General features: G+C 43.2%; 1 protein-coding gene and 1 pseudogene across 1 annotated transcript in view; both read right to left on the bottom strand.

Annotated features, from left to right (window-relative positions):
* Window positions 1-398: 398 nt before the first annotated feature.
* Window positions 399-15,873, bottom strand: LOC123995496 (annotated as a pseudogene).
* LOC123994585 (potassium voltage-gated channel subfamily D member 2-like) overlaps window positions 5,125-17,397 on the bottom strand; it is a 194,546-nt gene continuing 182,273 nt past the window's right edge. The window contains exons 6-7 of the mRNA XM_046297362.1: window positions 17,045-17,256; window positions 5,125-6,655 (exon numbers count right to left, since the gene is read on the bottom strand). Coding sequence (XP_046153318.1) covers window positions 17,079-17,256 — 178 coding nt within the window. The 3' untranslated portion in view covers window positions 5,125-6,655; window positions 17,045-17,078. The remainder of the gene's footprint in view (window positions 6,656-17,044; window positions 17,257-17,397) is intronic.

Below are 17,397 nucleotides of genomic sequence, written 5' to 3'. Positions count from 1 at the left end.
TATGAGAATGATATGTGGGAGAGTATGGTCTTTCATTTTGAAATAACATACCCTGCTTTCAGTGGAGGCTGCTGAGGGGAGGACGACTCATAATAATATCAGTAATGGAGCAAATGGAAACCATGTTTAGTTTCTGTGACAATTTCCAATCCCAGCTGTTACAAAATAGTCCTAAAAAGTCCCACATAGAAACCATGTGTTTGATACCATTCCACTCATTCTGCTACAGCCATTACCATGAGCCCTTCCTCCGTAATTAAGGTGCTATTGATAATCCATAGTATTTATAGCTAGAAGGGCAGTCGGTAAACTGCAGCTGTCACCACCTACTGAATGTCAGAAACATCCCCTAAGATCCTTTAAGTCACTGGTGATTATATTTTATGTTTGCCCTCTATCTATGTGTCCCCTTGCAGTGTCTTCCCTTGCTATGTGTCCCCTTGCAGTGTGTCCCCTTGCTGTGTGTCTCCTTGCAGTGTGTCCCCTTGCAGTGTGTCTCCTTGCAGTGTGTCTCCTTGCAGTGTGTCCCCTTGCTGTGTGTCTCCTTGCAGTGTGTCCCCTTGCTGTGTGTCTCCTTGCAGTGTGTACCCTTGCAGTGTGTCTCCTTGCAGTGTGTCCCCTTGCTGTGTGTCCCCTTGCAGTGTGTCTTCTTGCAGTGTGTCCCCTTGCAGTGTGTCCCCTTGCTGTGTATCCCCTTGCTGTGTGTCCCCTTGCTGTGCGTCCCCTCGCTGTCTGTCCCCTTGCTGTCTGTCCCCTTGCTGTGTGTCCCCTTGCTGTGTGTCCCCTTGCAGTGTGTCCCCTTGCAGTGTGTCTCCTAGCTGTGTGTCCCCTTGCAGTGTGTCCCCTTGCAGTGCGTCCCCTCGCTGTGTGTCCCCTTGCAGTGTGTCCCCTTGCAGTGCGTCCCCTCGCTGTCTGTCCCCTTGCTGTCTGTCTCCTTGCAGTGTGTCCCCTCGCTGTGTGTCCCCTTGCAGTGTGTCTCCTTGCTGTGTGTCCCCTTGCAGTGTGTCCCCTTGCAGTGTGTCCCCTTGCAGTGTGTCTCCTAGCTGTGTGTCCCCTTGCAGTGTGTCCCCTTGCAGTGCGTCCCCTCGCTGTCTGTCCCCTTGCTGTCTGTCTCCTTGCAGTGTGTCCCCTCGCTGTGTGTCCCCTTGCAGTGTGTCTCCTTGCTGTGTGTCCCCTTGCAGTGTGTCCCCTCGCTGTGTGTCCCCTTGCTGTGTGTCCCCTTCAAGTCCCTCATCAAAGGAAGGCTTTCAGCAAGGATACTCCAGAGGTGTTACGCTTAAATGCTGCTGGTCCCAACCTAAGGGTTCCTGGGGGACAGAGACATACTGTATGGGCAGGGTGAATAAATGCTGCTGGTCCCAACCTAAGGGTTCCTGGGGGACAGAGACGTACTGTATGGGCATGGTGAATGAAGGTTGCAGAGTCCCCTTTCAAAGTATACCCTTCATTGGAGAAGCAAAGGCCGATCCCATAACTTTTGGCCATTTACTCCTTACTGATGCACTAAAAGTAGAAGCGAGGATTAGAAAGGTATCAGTAATATGGTTCCAGCTACACCTAGCCCTCCAGGTTGGCAGCTTTCTGACAGTTTCACTCATTTCAGATCAGCAAGGACAAACCTGAAAGTGTGTATGGAAGTGGTTATGGGTTGGTTCAAGGTCTCAGAGAGACAGGTGATTGGGCCAGTGTATATTGAGTAACAACTTTAACTTAGACATTTTTGATGGAGGGGGAGAAAGTGCCTGTTTAAAAGAAGAGGAGGATGGATGGAAGGCCCCTCTGTCTCTCTCTCTCTCCCCCCCTCCTTCCCTCGCTCTGTTTGCTGCTTGACAATGTGAAGATATGATTTATGGAAGAGGGAAAGGCGTGTAGCCCCGCTGTCACAGTGGGTTACAAAAGACATATTGTTTTCTTGCTGGTCGCTCTCTCTCCCCTCCTCTCTGCCTCCTACATCAATTCACTTATTAATCCTGGTGGGATACGTCTGTGTGTGTGTGTCTGTGAGTGTGTGTGTCTGTGTGTGTGCGTGTGAGAGAGAGAGAGAAACAGTGTGGTGTACAGACAGTAAGCCTCTTCATTCCTCTTGTCTAGCACATACAGAACCAATCAAAAGTTTAGACACACCGACTAATTCCAGTGTTTTTCTTTATTTTTACTATTGTCTACATTGTAGAATAATAGTGAAGACATCAAAACTATGAAATAACACATATGGAATCATGTAGTAAGCAAATTGAAATATATTTTAAACTCTTCCAAGTAGCCACCCTTGGCCTTGATGACAGCTTTGCACATTCTTGGCCTTCTCTCAACCAGCTTCATGAGGAATTATTTTCCAACAGCCTCAAAGGAGTTCCCACATATTCTGAGCAAATGTTGGCTGCTTTTCCTTCCCTCTGCGGTCCAACTCATCCCAAACCATCTCAATTGGGTTGAGGTCGGAGGATTGTGGAGGCCAGGACATCTGATGCAGCACTCCATCATTCTCCTTCTTGGTCAAATAGCCCTTAAACAGCCTGAAGGTGTGCTGGGTCATTGTCCTGTTAAAAATCAAATGATAGTCCCACTAAGCGCAAACCAGATGGGATGGTGTATCGCTACAGAATGCTGTGGTAGCCATGCTGGTTAAGTGTGCCTTCAATTCTAAATAAATCACTGTCACCAGCTAAGCACCCCCAGACCATCACATCTCCTCCTCCATGCTTCACGGTGGGAACTACACAAGCAGAGATCATCAGTTCACCTACTCTGCGTCTCACAACGACACAACAGTTGGAACCAAAAATCTCACATTTGGACTCATCAGACCAAAGGCCAGATTTCTACCAGTCTAATGTTCATTGCTCGTGATTTGTGGCCCAAGCAAGTCTCTTCTTATTATTGGTGTCCTTTAGTAGTGGTTTCTTTGCAGCAAATCGACTACTTGAAGACTGCGCATTGACTGACCTTCATGTCTTAAAGTAATGATGGACTTTTGTTTCCTTTTGCTTATTTGAACTGTTCTTGCCATAATATAGAATAGGTATTTTACCAAATAGGGCTATCTTCTGTATACCAGCCCTACCTTGTCACACAATTTGATTGGCTCAAATGCATTAAGAAGGAAAGAAATTCCACAAATTAACTTTTAACAAGGCACATCTGTTAATTGAAATGCATTCCAGGTGACTTCCTCATGAAGCTGGTTGAGAGAATGCTAAGAGTGTGCAAAGCTGTCATCAAGGCAAAGGGTGGCTTTGAAGAATCTCAAAAAATCTATTTTGATTTGTTTAACACTTTTTTTGGTTACTACATGATTCCATGTGTGCATTCTTAGTTTTGGTGTCTTCACTATTATTCTACAATGTAGAAAATAGTAAAAATAAAGAAAAACCCTGGAATTAGTAGGTGTGTCCAAACTTTTGATTGATACTGCAGATATATCAGGCCAACATCCCTTTCCCTCTGTTCTTAGTCTCTGTCTAATTGATACAGATCTATGATATTTTGCTCTCTGGATTTAGTTTTGAGTAACAATAGAGAAGTCATGGAGAAAGGACTGTCTCAATCCCTCAATCCCACAGAGGGTCACAGCTTTAGGACAAATTCACAGTTGACATGGGGACAGAGGGATACAAACACATACTCTCTCTCCCCTCCCTTTCTCTCTCGGTGTATAGTAAAAGGAGCCAGCGGCAGAAATAAAACCATTACCTTCTGACCCCTGTGTAAAAATAGCAGGGGCAGAAATAGTCTGTGTGCTGGCATGCTGCTTGGGTAAGTCCCGCTTCAGTTTTCCCCCTGATGCATGTCATCTGCAATGCACCTAGGGAAGCTGATGGGACCATACATTCTCCCAAAACATCTCAATTACTAACTCCCTGATGAGAAATATGGTAATACAGAGAGACAAATGTGAACACACACACACACACACACACACACACACACACACACACACACACACACACACACACACACACACACACACACACACACACACACACACACACACACACACACACACACACACACACACACACACACACACACACACACACACACACACACACACACACACGCACACACACACACACACACACACACACACACACACACAGGCCAACTCCCTTATGAGAAATATGCTGATACATTCACAGTGCAGAGAGAAATTACCCTGGGAGATAGACTCTCCTGCTCCATATTGTATGGCTAAGATTGGACAAGACTGCACCCCCTCACCCCATCATGTCCCCACTCACAGCTATAGGACTATCATTATACAATGTCTTCAGAAAGTATAACACCCCTGGACTTTTTCCACATTTCGTTGTGTTACAAAGTGTGATTAAAATGGATGTCATATGAACGATCTACACAAAATAACTCCGTAATGTCAATTGTGCGACATTTGATTGTACAACATTTTTTGCCTGTGCTTAGCTCTATTCCATTTCTTTTTTGTCTACAAAAACTCTACAAGCATACCCATAACATGATGCAGCGACCACCATGCCTGAAAATTTGGAGAGTGGTACTCAATAATGTGTTGTATTGAATTAACCCCAAACAAAACACTTTGTATTCAGAACAAAAAGTTAATTGCTTTGCCACAGATTTTGCAGTATTACTTTAGTGCCCTGTTCCAAACAGGATGCATATTTTGGAATATTTTATAATCTATACAGGCTTCCTTCTTTACACTCTGTCAATAAGTTAAGTATTGTGGAGTAACTACAATGTTTTTGATCCATCTTCAGTTTTGTCCTGCAGCCATTAAACTCCGTAACTATTTTAAAGTCACCATTGACTGCCTTCATGGTGAAATCCCTGAGCTGTTTCCTTTCTCTCCGGCAACTAATCCATTTTATATTCAGCCTGTAACACAACAAAATGTGGAAAAAGTCAAGGGGTGGGAATACTTTCTGAAGTGTATACATAGTGTATCAACAGCAATAAGTGTTCTTTGGTGCAGAAGATCTTACAGATACACAGAAATATGTGGGTATACAACATAGTGTATAAGCAGCAATACAGTACATTATACATTGGTGCAAAAGAAACAGACCGTACATTGACTTTGGAAACATCTAAATGTTGATGTCAAAAGAAGACAACCACTTATATAAGTACTTTAATAGGACAATGATTTATTCTATTTACTCATAGACACTGCACCGGACTAAACAATTGAATTGTATTTTTTTAATATCTTTTCAATAATTCAAATACACGAGCTGTAACAGATGAAAAGTAATCGTCATATAATTATCATTTTAATTTGCTCAATTGACATAATCTCATGTACAAGACCTAAGTACACTCCTTCACCCCAAAAGTTTTTCACAGCCATGGAAACTGAAAGACAGAGGCTGAGTCCCAAATGATACCCTACTCCCTATATAGTGCACTACTTTTGACCAGAGCCGTATGGCCTTGTGTGCCCTGGTCAAAAGTAGTGCACTATATAGGGAATAGGGTGCCATTTGGGATGCAGACAGAGACAACGCCTGTCCTTGTGCAACACTAAACTCAAAGTTCTCCAGCAAACGCATGCATTTTCTCAAAGAATCCCTTTAGAAAAATATTAAGCTGGTTCTTAAAATGCGGTGGAGCAGAAGGCTAACTAAAATAAGACACTAGAACCTTCGGTGTAAATGATTTTTAAAAACGACTAAACCATGATGATTTTTACTACACCAAAGAACAATTTACAGCACATGTGCACTAGCAACAGTTGTAATTCATTTTTTCTTTTTACATGAAAAAAAAGACAGTTATAATTTTATCAACATCATTTGATATTTTAAAAAATATGAATTTGCGTTTCCCTATTGCCTCCCTCCCACAGTCTCTCCCTCTGATACAAAGAATATCTTTACGAACAAACAAAAAAATTGTTGCATATGTCACATCATAGTCAAGCAGTGATGGTGGAGTGGACAGGTTTGGGGGCGGGACGGTGGGAAAGGGGCGGGGGTTGGAGCAGGGGGGTGTGGCATTCGCTTCAGCAGTCTCAAGAGCCACGTTCAGTTCACCGACGTCAGCCATCTTGGAAAACGTAAAAGCGTAAAGAAAAATATCCATCGTCATTAGGAAAACGACAAGTTCTTGATTAAACCTCCCGAGATCTCACAGCTGAGAAATAGAATATCGTTAAATCAGCTCGCTGGATATTAAAGTGTCATTCAATGCATTTGCACTGATTTCGTTGTACTGATTTGGAATGGTTACAGGATTCCATCCCTGCCAAGCGCTGAGAGTGTTCTGGCTACGGTGATAGCTGAGCTATCAGTCACAACAAGACAGAATTATCATAGAGCGTCAAACCCCAACAGCTCAATAAACACTTTCAGTCAGTCATGTTTGGTAGACTGGTACAGGAGTTTTCTTAACACTTTGAATTTCATTTTCCATAACAAACCCCCATTTGTTGGTAAAGTATGGAGGCTTGTGTGGTACAAATCAGGAGCAAAACAAACGTCATACTGTCTGTAGCAAACCAACATGCACTTCAAATGAACAGAGACCTTCAAAATAAAAGTCTAATCACAGTTTTATCCCCATATTCAGAAGAAAATCACCCTTGTATCAAAATGGAATGGACTCAAATATCAGTGTGTTCATATAAGACCTCCTCTTCTCCCATCAGTCAATCTGCTTTAGCATGTCCACGCTGCATAAAACAAGACAAAACACAACATTGGAGTTTGGATAAATTCATCAATGTATCTATAAAAACCTCAATAAACCCTCAATAAAAGTAACAATAAACCCATTTTCAAGGTCAGGCATCATGTGGGTGCTGCTTTGAACGATAAACCACGACAAATGAAGTAGTCAACTCTGGTGGAGAGAGGAGGATAGTTTCAAAATGGCAGCAAAGGTATTCAGTATTCACAATGGCCATTCGGTTAGAGAGGACAGGACGGACAGGAGAGGAACAATCATCTCTTTCATACAAGTAGGTACATAAGTAAGTCAGCTCTGAGAGAAAGGGCGAGTGTGATATACTAGATCACCAATATATACAGCACACACACCGAGGACTCAACCCTTATTGCTCATGCTAATGTCACACATTCACATACAGGGGAGAGCAATGGGGTCATGCGCACACACACGCACACACACACACATGCACAGAGCCCTGCCCACGCACACAGTAGCCCTCCCTATTTATTTTACTATGCTTGTGGGGACCAAACCATTGATTCCCACTCAAAATCCTATTTCCCCTAACTCCTAACCCTAACCTTAACACTGATTTGCAATATACAGACAGAGCAGAAAGTTGCAATAAACCTGTGCAACCCAAGGTTTGATACCAGCACAAACAGAAACCCTCTTAAACCTAACCTTAACCTGAACCCTAACCCTAAATGTAATCCTAAACCCAAACCTAACCTTAACCTGAACCCTAACCCTAAATGTAATCCTAAACCCAAACCTAACCTTAATCTGAACCCTAAGCTTAAATGTAATCCTAAACCCAAACCTAACCTTAACCTGTACCCTGACCCTAAATGTAATCCTAAACCCAAACCTAACCTTAACCTGAACCCTAACCCTAAATGTAATCCTAAACCCAAACCTAACCTTAACCTGAACCCTGACCCTAAATGTAATCCTAAACCCAAACCTAACCCCTGAAAATTCCTTTTTCCTTGTATGGATCGGCTAAATGTTTCCACTTGTCCGAATGTTCCTTGTTTTACTATCCTTGTGTGGACTTCTGGTCCCCACGAGAATAGTAAAACCAAAAACACACACACACAGGCACACACAAAATCCTAACCCCAAAACGTAAACCTAACCCTTAAGCCTAAAATAGCATTTTTAGCAAATTCAGGACATTTAACAAAGTCCAGACTTTTCAGAAATGTCCTTGTTTTCCTACCTTATCAGGCCATTCTGGTGAATTGTTAGGACATTATGATCCTGATAAGGTTGGAAACCATGTACACACACACCCACACACTTTTCAGGACGTTTTGGGGAGTAAAAATGTATTCCAAATCAAAATCCTATTTTCCCTAACCCCTAACCTAACCATAACCCTCATTCAGAATATGTGAGCGGAGTTTAGCGGCAGGAAATCCTGTTTATCGCTCATGCAAATAAATTGAATCCAAGTCACTGAGTCAAGGGGGGGGGGTGTCCGAGACCGGGAGGGTGACAAGAGGTTTCCGAGACCGAGTCAAGACCGAGACCAGTAAAATGCGAGTCCAATTCAAGACCATGATTGTAATTTTGTCAAATCACCACAATAACAAGAGTTCAAAATGTCCAGTATTTCTGTGTTCATATTTCAAAACAACATTTGGATTCTTTAGACATTCAGAATAGTGAAGAAATGCATGCTGAGGAAAATAGAGCCACTCTACAAATATTACTAACCCAAACACAGTGGGGAACAATGGGCCTTCTAAGCCTTTAGACAAGGGCTAAGGATTTATAAAATAATGATTATAATAATATAATAATAATGATAATTATATTATTATTTTCAATGATGTTATGATTTGTTCTGAAGGAAAGGGTTAACACTGAAGAGAAAAAAATATCCAATCAGGATTTTCTTTGCTGGTCTCTGGGGAGATGAATCTAGCTGGATAAGTCAGCCATTGGCAAGTCCATCAGAAGCTAGATAAAGGCATCTGCCATTCAACTGTATGTGGGCAAAATATTGGAGTGACAGTGGAATCAACCAATCGCATTTTGACTTAATGGGTGGGACCGCTTTTCCAAAATGTATGGAAACTTCTGCCTTCTTGAAGGCCCAACAGGAAATGTATTGGTGAATTATAGTAATCATGCATTGAACTGCATCCAAGTATTCTGCCAACAATGCCTTACTCTATGTCATGGAACGTTGAGTCAAATTTAAACTATTCAAAAAAATATCATATGAAGTTGGTTTTGTAGCATAAACTATTTTTGACTGATATTATGATTGTCTGTTTGTTTTATATCTGCAAAGTAGTTCAAACGCTGTCAGTTCCACTTTAGGTCACCGGTGCTAAACATGAAATGTTTTTTGCAATGGGAGGTAATAGTTGTACATTTTGATTGGGAAATGCTTAATGGTTGTGTTTTTGTATTCTTATAATTGGGAACTAATGTTTTATTATGTCCGAGTTTATTGACTACTTATCCTTTAACGTCATGCTGTGTGTGCTGCTGTCCTTCCATCAGCCCTATGCAGTGGCGTGGTGGTGCCTAGAGAAGTGGGCATACTCACATTTTGCTAAAAAAGTTCGCAAACGGCACGCCTAGCGAAGGAAAGGCACCTGTGTGAAAAACCCTGTTTCCTACGTTTTTAAAATGAGTTTCCCATGGATTTATCAGATTTTCACTCTCAAAATCACACCTATTTTAAAAAAAGAAGAAAATATACTAAAATGTGATGTTCTAAGTCCACAACAATGTTTCAACCAAATCAATCTGATTGGGTGGGCCTGTCAGGGCCTGGCTCCCCATTGGGTGGGCCTCTGTCCACCCAGGCTCATCCATGTCTAGCCTACTAACCAACACTTTGGATTAAACTTTTACCTGGTTTGCATACCAGGTTTGCATACCCATTGATGCCTTAGTTATCATTTACTAGTAGAAAGTTGAAACGTCCTACCTACCCTACCAGCTACCGATGGCATTGTTCTGTGAGCTGCTCCATGCCAAAACATGTTGAGAGCTGCACACTTTTGCTGCCAGCAGATAATATTCCGCTAAAACTAGGCTATGTGTGCTGTGCGCATGTGAATATATTTCACGTGCTTTGCGATTGCATGGGCTACTTTGTGCATGATTTCTCTATTGTAAGACGTAATTGATAAGTTGTATACCTCCACTACACTGCTATGATACGCATCAGTAGGGATTAAGAAGTCAGTATACGCAATGCCCACTGACAAAAGTGTGTTATACAGTTTATACCCACGTACAGCCCCCCCCTACACCACTGGCCCTTTGTCTTTTATAAAAAGTCCACCACCCTCCTACATGAGTGTACTAGTATTACAGATGCTGTCCTTTCAGAATCACCAACCTGTCACACACTGAAGACCTATAGGTTCACCACTGTCACACACTGAAGACCTATAGGTTCACCACTGTCACACACTGAAGACCGATAGGTTCACCACTGTCACACACTGAAGACCTATAGGTTCACCACTGTCACACACTGAAGACCGATAGGTTCACCACTGTCACACACTGAAGACCTATAGGTTCACCACTGTACTAACCTGTCACACTGAAGACCTATAGGTTCACTACTGTACTAACCTGTCACACACTGAAGACATATAGGTTTGCCACTGCACGAACCTGTCACACACTGAAGACCTATAGGTTCACCACTGTACTAACCTGTCACACACTGAAGACCTATAGGTTCACCACTGTCACACACTGAAGACCTATAGGTTCACCACTGTCACACACTGAAGACCTATAGGTTTACCACTGTACTAACCTGTCACACACTGAAGACCTATAGGTTCGCCACTGTACTAACCTGTCACACACTGAAGACCTATAGGTTCACCACTGTCACACACTGAAGGCCTATAGGTTCACCACTGTACTAACCTGTCACACTGAAGACCTATAGGTTCACCACTGTACTAACCTGTCACACACTGAAGAACTATAGGTTCACTACTGTACTAACCTGTCACAAACTGAAGACCGATAGGTTCACCACTGTCACACACTGAAGGCCTATAGGTTCACCACTGTACTAACCTGTCACACTGAAGACCTATAGGTTCACCACTGTCACACACTGAAGACCTATAGGTTTACCACTGTACTAACCTGTCACACACTGAAGACCTATAGGTTCGCCACTGTACTAACCTGTCACACACTGAAGACCTATAGGTTCACCACTGTCACACACTGAAGGCCTATAGGTTCACCACTGTACTAACCTGTCACACTGAAGACCTATAGGTTCACCACTGTACTAACCTGTCACACACTGAAGAACTATAGGTTCACTACTGTACTAACCTGTCACAAACTGAAGACCGATAGGTTCACCACTGTCACACACTGAAGGCCTATAGGTTCACCACTGTACTAACCTGTCACACTGAAGACCTATAGGTTCACCACTGTCACACACTGAAGACCTATAGGTTCACCACTGTACTAACCTGTCACACACTGAAGACCTATAGGTTCACCACTGTACTAACCTGTCACACACTGAAGACCTATAGGTTCACCACTGTACTAACCTGTCACACTGAAGACCTATAGGTTCACCACTGTCACACACTGAAGACCTATAGGTTCACCACTGTACTAACCTGTCACACTGAAGACCTATAGGTTCACCACTGTACTAACCTGTCACACTGAAGACCTATAGGTTCACCACTGTATTAACCTGTCACACACTGAAGACCTATAGGTTCACCACTGTCACACACTGAAGACCTATAGGTTCACCACTGTACTAACCTGTCACACACTGAAGACCTATAGGTTCACCACTGTACTAACCTGTCACACACTGAAGACCTATAGGTTTACCACTGTACTAACCTGTCACACTGAAGACCTATAGGTTCACCACTGTACTAACCTGTCACACTGATGACCTATAGGTTCACCACTGTACTAACCTGTCATACTGAAAACCTATAGGTTCACCACTGAATAACCTGTCACACTGAAGACCTATAGGTTCACCAATGTACTAACCTGTCACACACTGAAGACCTATAGGTTCACTACTGTACTAACCTGTCACATACAGAAGACCTATAGGTTCACCACTGTCACACACTGAAGACCTATAGGTTCACCACTGTCACACACAGAAGACCTATAGGTTCACCACTGTACTAACCTGTCACACACTGAAGACCTATAGGTTCACCACTGTACTAACCTGTCACACACTGAAGACCTATAGGTTCACCACTGTACTAACCTGTCATACTGAAGACCTATAGGTTTGCCACTGTACTAACCTGTCACACTGAAGACCAATAGGTTCACCACTGTACTAACCTGTCACACACTGAAGACCTATAGGTTCACCACTGTACTAACCTGTCACACTGAAGACTTATAGGTTCACCACTGTACTAACCTGTCACACACTGAAGACCTATAGGTTCACCACTGTACTAACCTGTCACACTGAAGGCCTATAGGTTCACCACTGTACTAACCTGTCACACTGAAGACCTATAGGTTCACCACTGTACTAACCTGTCACACAGAAGGCCTATAGGTTCACCACTGTACTAACCTGTCACACTGAAGACCTATAGGTTCACCACTGTCACACACTGAAGACCTATAGGTTCACCACTGTACTAACCTGTCACACACTGAAGACCTATAGGTTCACCACTGTACTAACCTGTCACACACTGAAGACCTATAGGTTCACCACTGTACTAACCTGTCACACTGAAGACCTATAGGTTCACCACTGTACTAACCTGTCACACACTGAAGACCTATAGGTTCACTACTGTACTAACCTGTCACACACTGAAGACCGATAGGTTCACCACTGTCACACACTGAAGACCTATAGGTTCACCACTGTACTAACCTGTCACACACTGAAGACCTATAGGTTCACCACTGTACTAACCTGTCACACACTGAAGACCTATAGGTTCACCACTGTACTAACCTGTCACACTGAAGACTTATAGGTTCACCACTGTACTAACCTGTCACACACTGAAGACCTATAGGTTCACCACTGTACTAACCTGTCACATACTGAAGACCTATAGGTTCACCACTGTACTAACCTGTCACACACTGAAGACCTATAGGTTCACCACTGTACTAACCTGTCACATACTGAAGACCTATAGGTTCACCACTGTACTAACCTGTCACACTGAAGACCTATAGGTTCACCACTGTATTAACCTGTCACATACTGAAGACCTATAGGTTCACCACTGTACTAACCTGTCACACTGAAGGCCTATAGGTTCACCACTGTACTAACCTGTCACACACTGAAGACCGATAGGTTCACCACTGTCACACACTGAAGACCTATAGGTTCACCACTGTACTAACCTGTCACACACTGAAGACCTATAGGTTCACCACTGTACTAACCTGTCACACTGATGACCTATAGGTTCACCACTGTACTAACCTGTCATACTGAAGACCTATAGGTTCACCACTGTATAACCTGTCACACTGAAGACCTATAGGTTCACCAATGTACTAACCTGTCACACACTGAAGACCTATAGGTTCACCACTGTCACACACTGAAGACCTATAGGTTCACCACTGTACTAACCTGTCATACTGAAGACCTATAGGTTCACCACTGTACTAACCTGTCACACACTGAAGACCTATAGGTTCACCACTGTACTAACCTGTCACACACTGAAGACCGATAGGTTCACCACTGTCACACACTGAAGACCTATAGGTTCACCACTGTACTAACCTGTCATACTGAAGACCTATAGGTTTGCCACTGTACTAACCTGTCACACACTGAAGACCTATAGGTTCACCACTGTACTAACCTGTCATACTGAAGACCTATAGGTTCACCACTGTACTAACCTGTCACACACTGAAGACCTATAGGTTCACCACTGTACTAACCTGTCACACTGAAGACTTATAGGTTCACCACTGTACTAACCTGTCACACACTGAAGACCTATAGGTTCACCACTGTCACACACTTAAGACCTATAGGTTCACCACTGTCACACACTGAAGACCTATAGGTTCACCACTGTCACACACTGAAGACCTATAGGTTCACCACTGTCACACACTGAAGACCTATAGGTTCACCACATTTACATTTACATTTAAGTCATTTAGCAGACACTCTTATCACTGTACTAACCTGTCACACACTGAAGACCTATAGGTTCACCACTGTACTAACCTGTCACACTGAAGACCTATAGGTTCACCACTGTACTAACCTGTCACACACTGAAGACCTATAGGTTCACCACTGTCACACACTGAAGACCTATAGGTTCACCACTGTACTAACCTGTCACACACTGAAGACCTATAGGTTCACCACTGTCACACACTTAAGACCTATAGGTTCACCACTGTCACACACTGAAGACCTATAGGTTCACCACTGTCACACACTGAAGACCTATAGGTTCACCACTGTACTAACCTGTCACACACTGAAGACCTATAGGTTCACCACTGTCACACACTGAAGACCTATAGGTTCACCACTGTCACACACTGAAGACCTATAGGTTCACCACTGTCACACACTGAAGACCTATAGGTTCACCACATTTACATTTACATTTAAGTCATTTAGCAGACGCTCTTATCACTGTACTAACCTGTCACACACTGAAGACCTATAGGTTCACCACTCTACTAACCTGTCACACACTGAAGACCTATAGGTTCACCACTGTACTAACCTGTCACACCGAAGACCTATAGGTTCACCACTGTCACACACTGAAGACCTATAGGTTCACCACTGTACTAACCTGTCACACACTGAAGACCTATAGGTTCACCACTGTACTAACCTGTCACACACTGAAGACCTATAGGTTCACCACTGTACTAACCTGTCACACACTGAAGACCTATAGGTTCACCACTGTACTAACCTGTCACACACTGAAGACCTATAGGTTCACCACTGTACTAACCTGTCACACACTGAAGACCTATAGGTTCACCACTGTCACACACTGAAGACCTATAGGTTCACCACTGTCACACACTGAAGACCTATAGGTTCACCACTGTCACACACTGAAGACCTATAGGTTCACCACTGTCACACACTGAAGACCTATAGGTTCACCACATTTACATTTACATTTAAGTCATTTAGCAGACGCTCTTATCACTGTACTAACCTGTCACACACTGAAGACCTATAGGTTCACCACTCTACTAACCTGTCACACACTGAAGACCTATAGGTTCACCACTGTACTAACCTGTCACACCGAAGACCTATAGGTTCACCACTGTCACACACTGAAGACCTATAGGTTCACCACTGCAGAAACATGTCTATAATAGATATAAAGACTGTCTTAATGTTTCCAGTATGGAGTGTAAATGTTTCCAGTATGGAGTGTATATATTTGGCCTGGTGAAGCGGTTTTATGTGCTGACTGAATGGAAGCTGATAATTATGAGTTTTTTACTCCGCTGGTCTCAGGATGAGACCAGCGGTCCTCACTGTCCTCACTGTCCTCACTGTCCTCACTGTCCTCACTGTCCTCACAGTCCTCACAGTCCTCACAGTCCTCACTGTCCTCACTGTCCTCACAGTCCTCACTGTCCTAGAACATGTCAAGGCCGAGTACAAATGTATCCAAGACCGATGAACTCGAGACCCGAGTACAACACTGGTACATATTCTAAATAGGTCAGGAGCCAGACATGGAGCCTAAGAAGGAATGGAAATGAATTACTTATGCTATATTATTTCAATTATTTCAAGGCTGTAGCCTACAAAGAAATACATTGTGAATCATTAGCGAGTGCTACACACTAGGCTGGTCGGGAGTCAGGGACATTAAGCGCTCAGCATTTAAACAATATTTTGTTGTATTAAATCATTATAGTCTCTAAATTGCGCATATCGGCTGTGACTTACTTAGAATTAAATACAAATTCAATGAAAAAATGCCAATCAAAACAGAAAGCTCCTTGAAAGTTGGAATATGCCAGGCCTATTGGGACAAATAAATTGTGTTGTATAGATAATAGAGCAAAAATGAAGGAAACTTTTAAGAGATCTGATTTTTCGTTGATAAATACTCTGCTACAATGACACACTTTAATTAGCTACCCACCTCGTTCCTTTCTTTTAGCACGTGCCCGTAATAAGTACACCGTCATGCTTTCGAGATATGTCTCTTTTCAGATTCCACAATGATTCTTTAGTTACATCACCACACTCCCTCTCTTGCTCTTGGTCCTCATCTTTGTAAGTCACCTTGATTTTGCACCTGTGTGTTTTATCAGTTTCTTTAAGAAAATATTGAACGAACTCCATGACAGTAGTTAAAGTAAGGGGCTTGAATAAAAATGCATGCTTGCCCGGGCATGCCCTGAGCTCGTGAAGTGAGCGCTACTGGAGCGAAATCGAAGCGGGCGAGAAGGTTGATGCTCCAGCCTTTGGGAATCTCGCTCTGAGCTTCAGTCAAATTGGCCACTCCTCCACTCCACTCACATACTCTGCCCTTAACCTAACCTTAACCTTAAGCCCAAACCTCTAACCCTAAACCTTAATTCCTAACCTTACACTTAACTCTAAACCTAACCCAAACCATAAACCTAACCATTAAGCTTAAAATTGGATTTGAACAAATTCCGTCCTGACTTTTCAAACATTTTCTTGTTTTCCAACCTTGTCAGGACATTTTGGTGACTTGTCCAGACATTCTGGTTCTGATAAGGTAGGAACATATGTACACAGACTTATGCACACACAGTGCATACACCCCTTGCTCTCCTTTTTGTCAAAATATTTTAGATGTCTTTTTCTTTTCTCTCCTACTCCACACATTTCAGAACATACAAATATACATCTCCTCTAATCAAAATCACTGCCTTAACAAACAATAAAAAACAAAACAAATTCCATTTCAGTTTTAAGACATCACATTTAAAGACACACAATATAGAAAAAAATAGTAATGGTAAGTTTTCTCTTGTGTTTGGAAGGAGTAGCTGCAGTTAGTTAGTTAGCCAGGTGGCTAAATGCTCTCCATTCGTGTGTCCGTTGCTAGGCGCTAATCTCAGTCGCCACGGCAACACAGTCTCTCCCCCACCAACAAATCCAAGGCGGGGCTTTGTGCTGCAGCTTTACACTGCAATGTGATTTCACCACAAGAGCAGACGTGTAGTAGCTCCGTGTAGGAAAACCAAACGGGTCCTGCAGCCCACTAAACCACCACACCTCCCCTTACCCCTTTCCCTCCTGCAAACGCCCTTCTCTGATTGGAGCTGGGAAGGGTCTCGCTTCTCTATCTATCTCTTTCTCTCTCTCTCTGCGTTTTAGGATTACCATGATGGTGATGGTGGGGGGTGGGGCAAGGGGCCTAGAGGGCAGACACCCTAACGATGTTGGCCTGGGAGTAGTCTGGGGAGGAGGCGGAGCCGTCTTCCTCGGACGTGGTGACGGGCGGCATAGGCAGCGTGATGACGGCCGCCGTGATGTAGGGTTGCTTGCAGTTCAGAGGCACCGTCTCCTCAAACTTAGCGTTTAGACTGGAGCGACTGGAGATAGAGAGAGAGAGTGGAGAGGGGGGAGGGAAGGGACGGCGGGGGAAAATGTGGACAATTTAGAAAATAGGGGATGACAAACAGGAAGGCAGGAAAGTACAGAAAAAGATGCAGAAAATAAGTCAGACATAGAGA

This window comes from Oncorhynchus gorbuscha, linkage group LG14 (genome assembly GCF_021184085.1).
Source record: "Oncorhynchus gorbuscha isolate QuinsamMale2020 ecotype Even-year linkage group LG14, OgorEven_v1.0, whole genome shotgun sequence".
NCBI lineage: Eukaryota > Metazoa > Chordata > Actinopteri > Salmoniformes > Salmonidae > Oncorhynchus > Oncorhynchus gorbuscha.
Note: the sequence above shows the minus strand (reverse complement) of the source record. Positions and strands in the feature narration are given on the sequence as shown.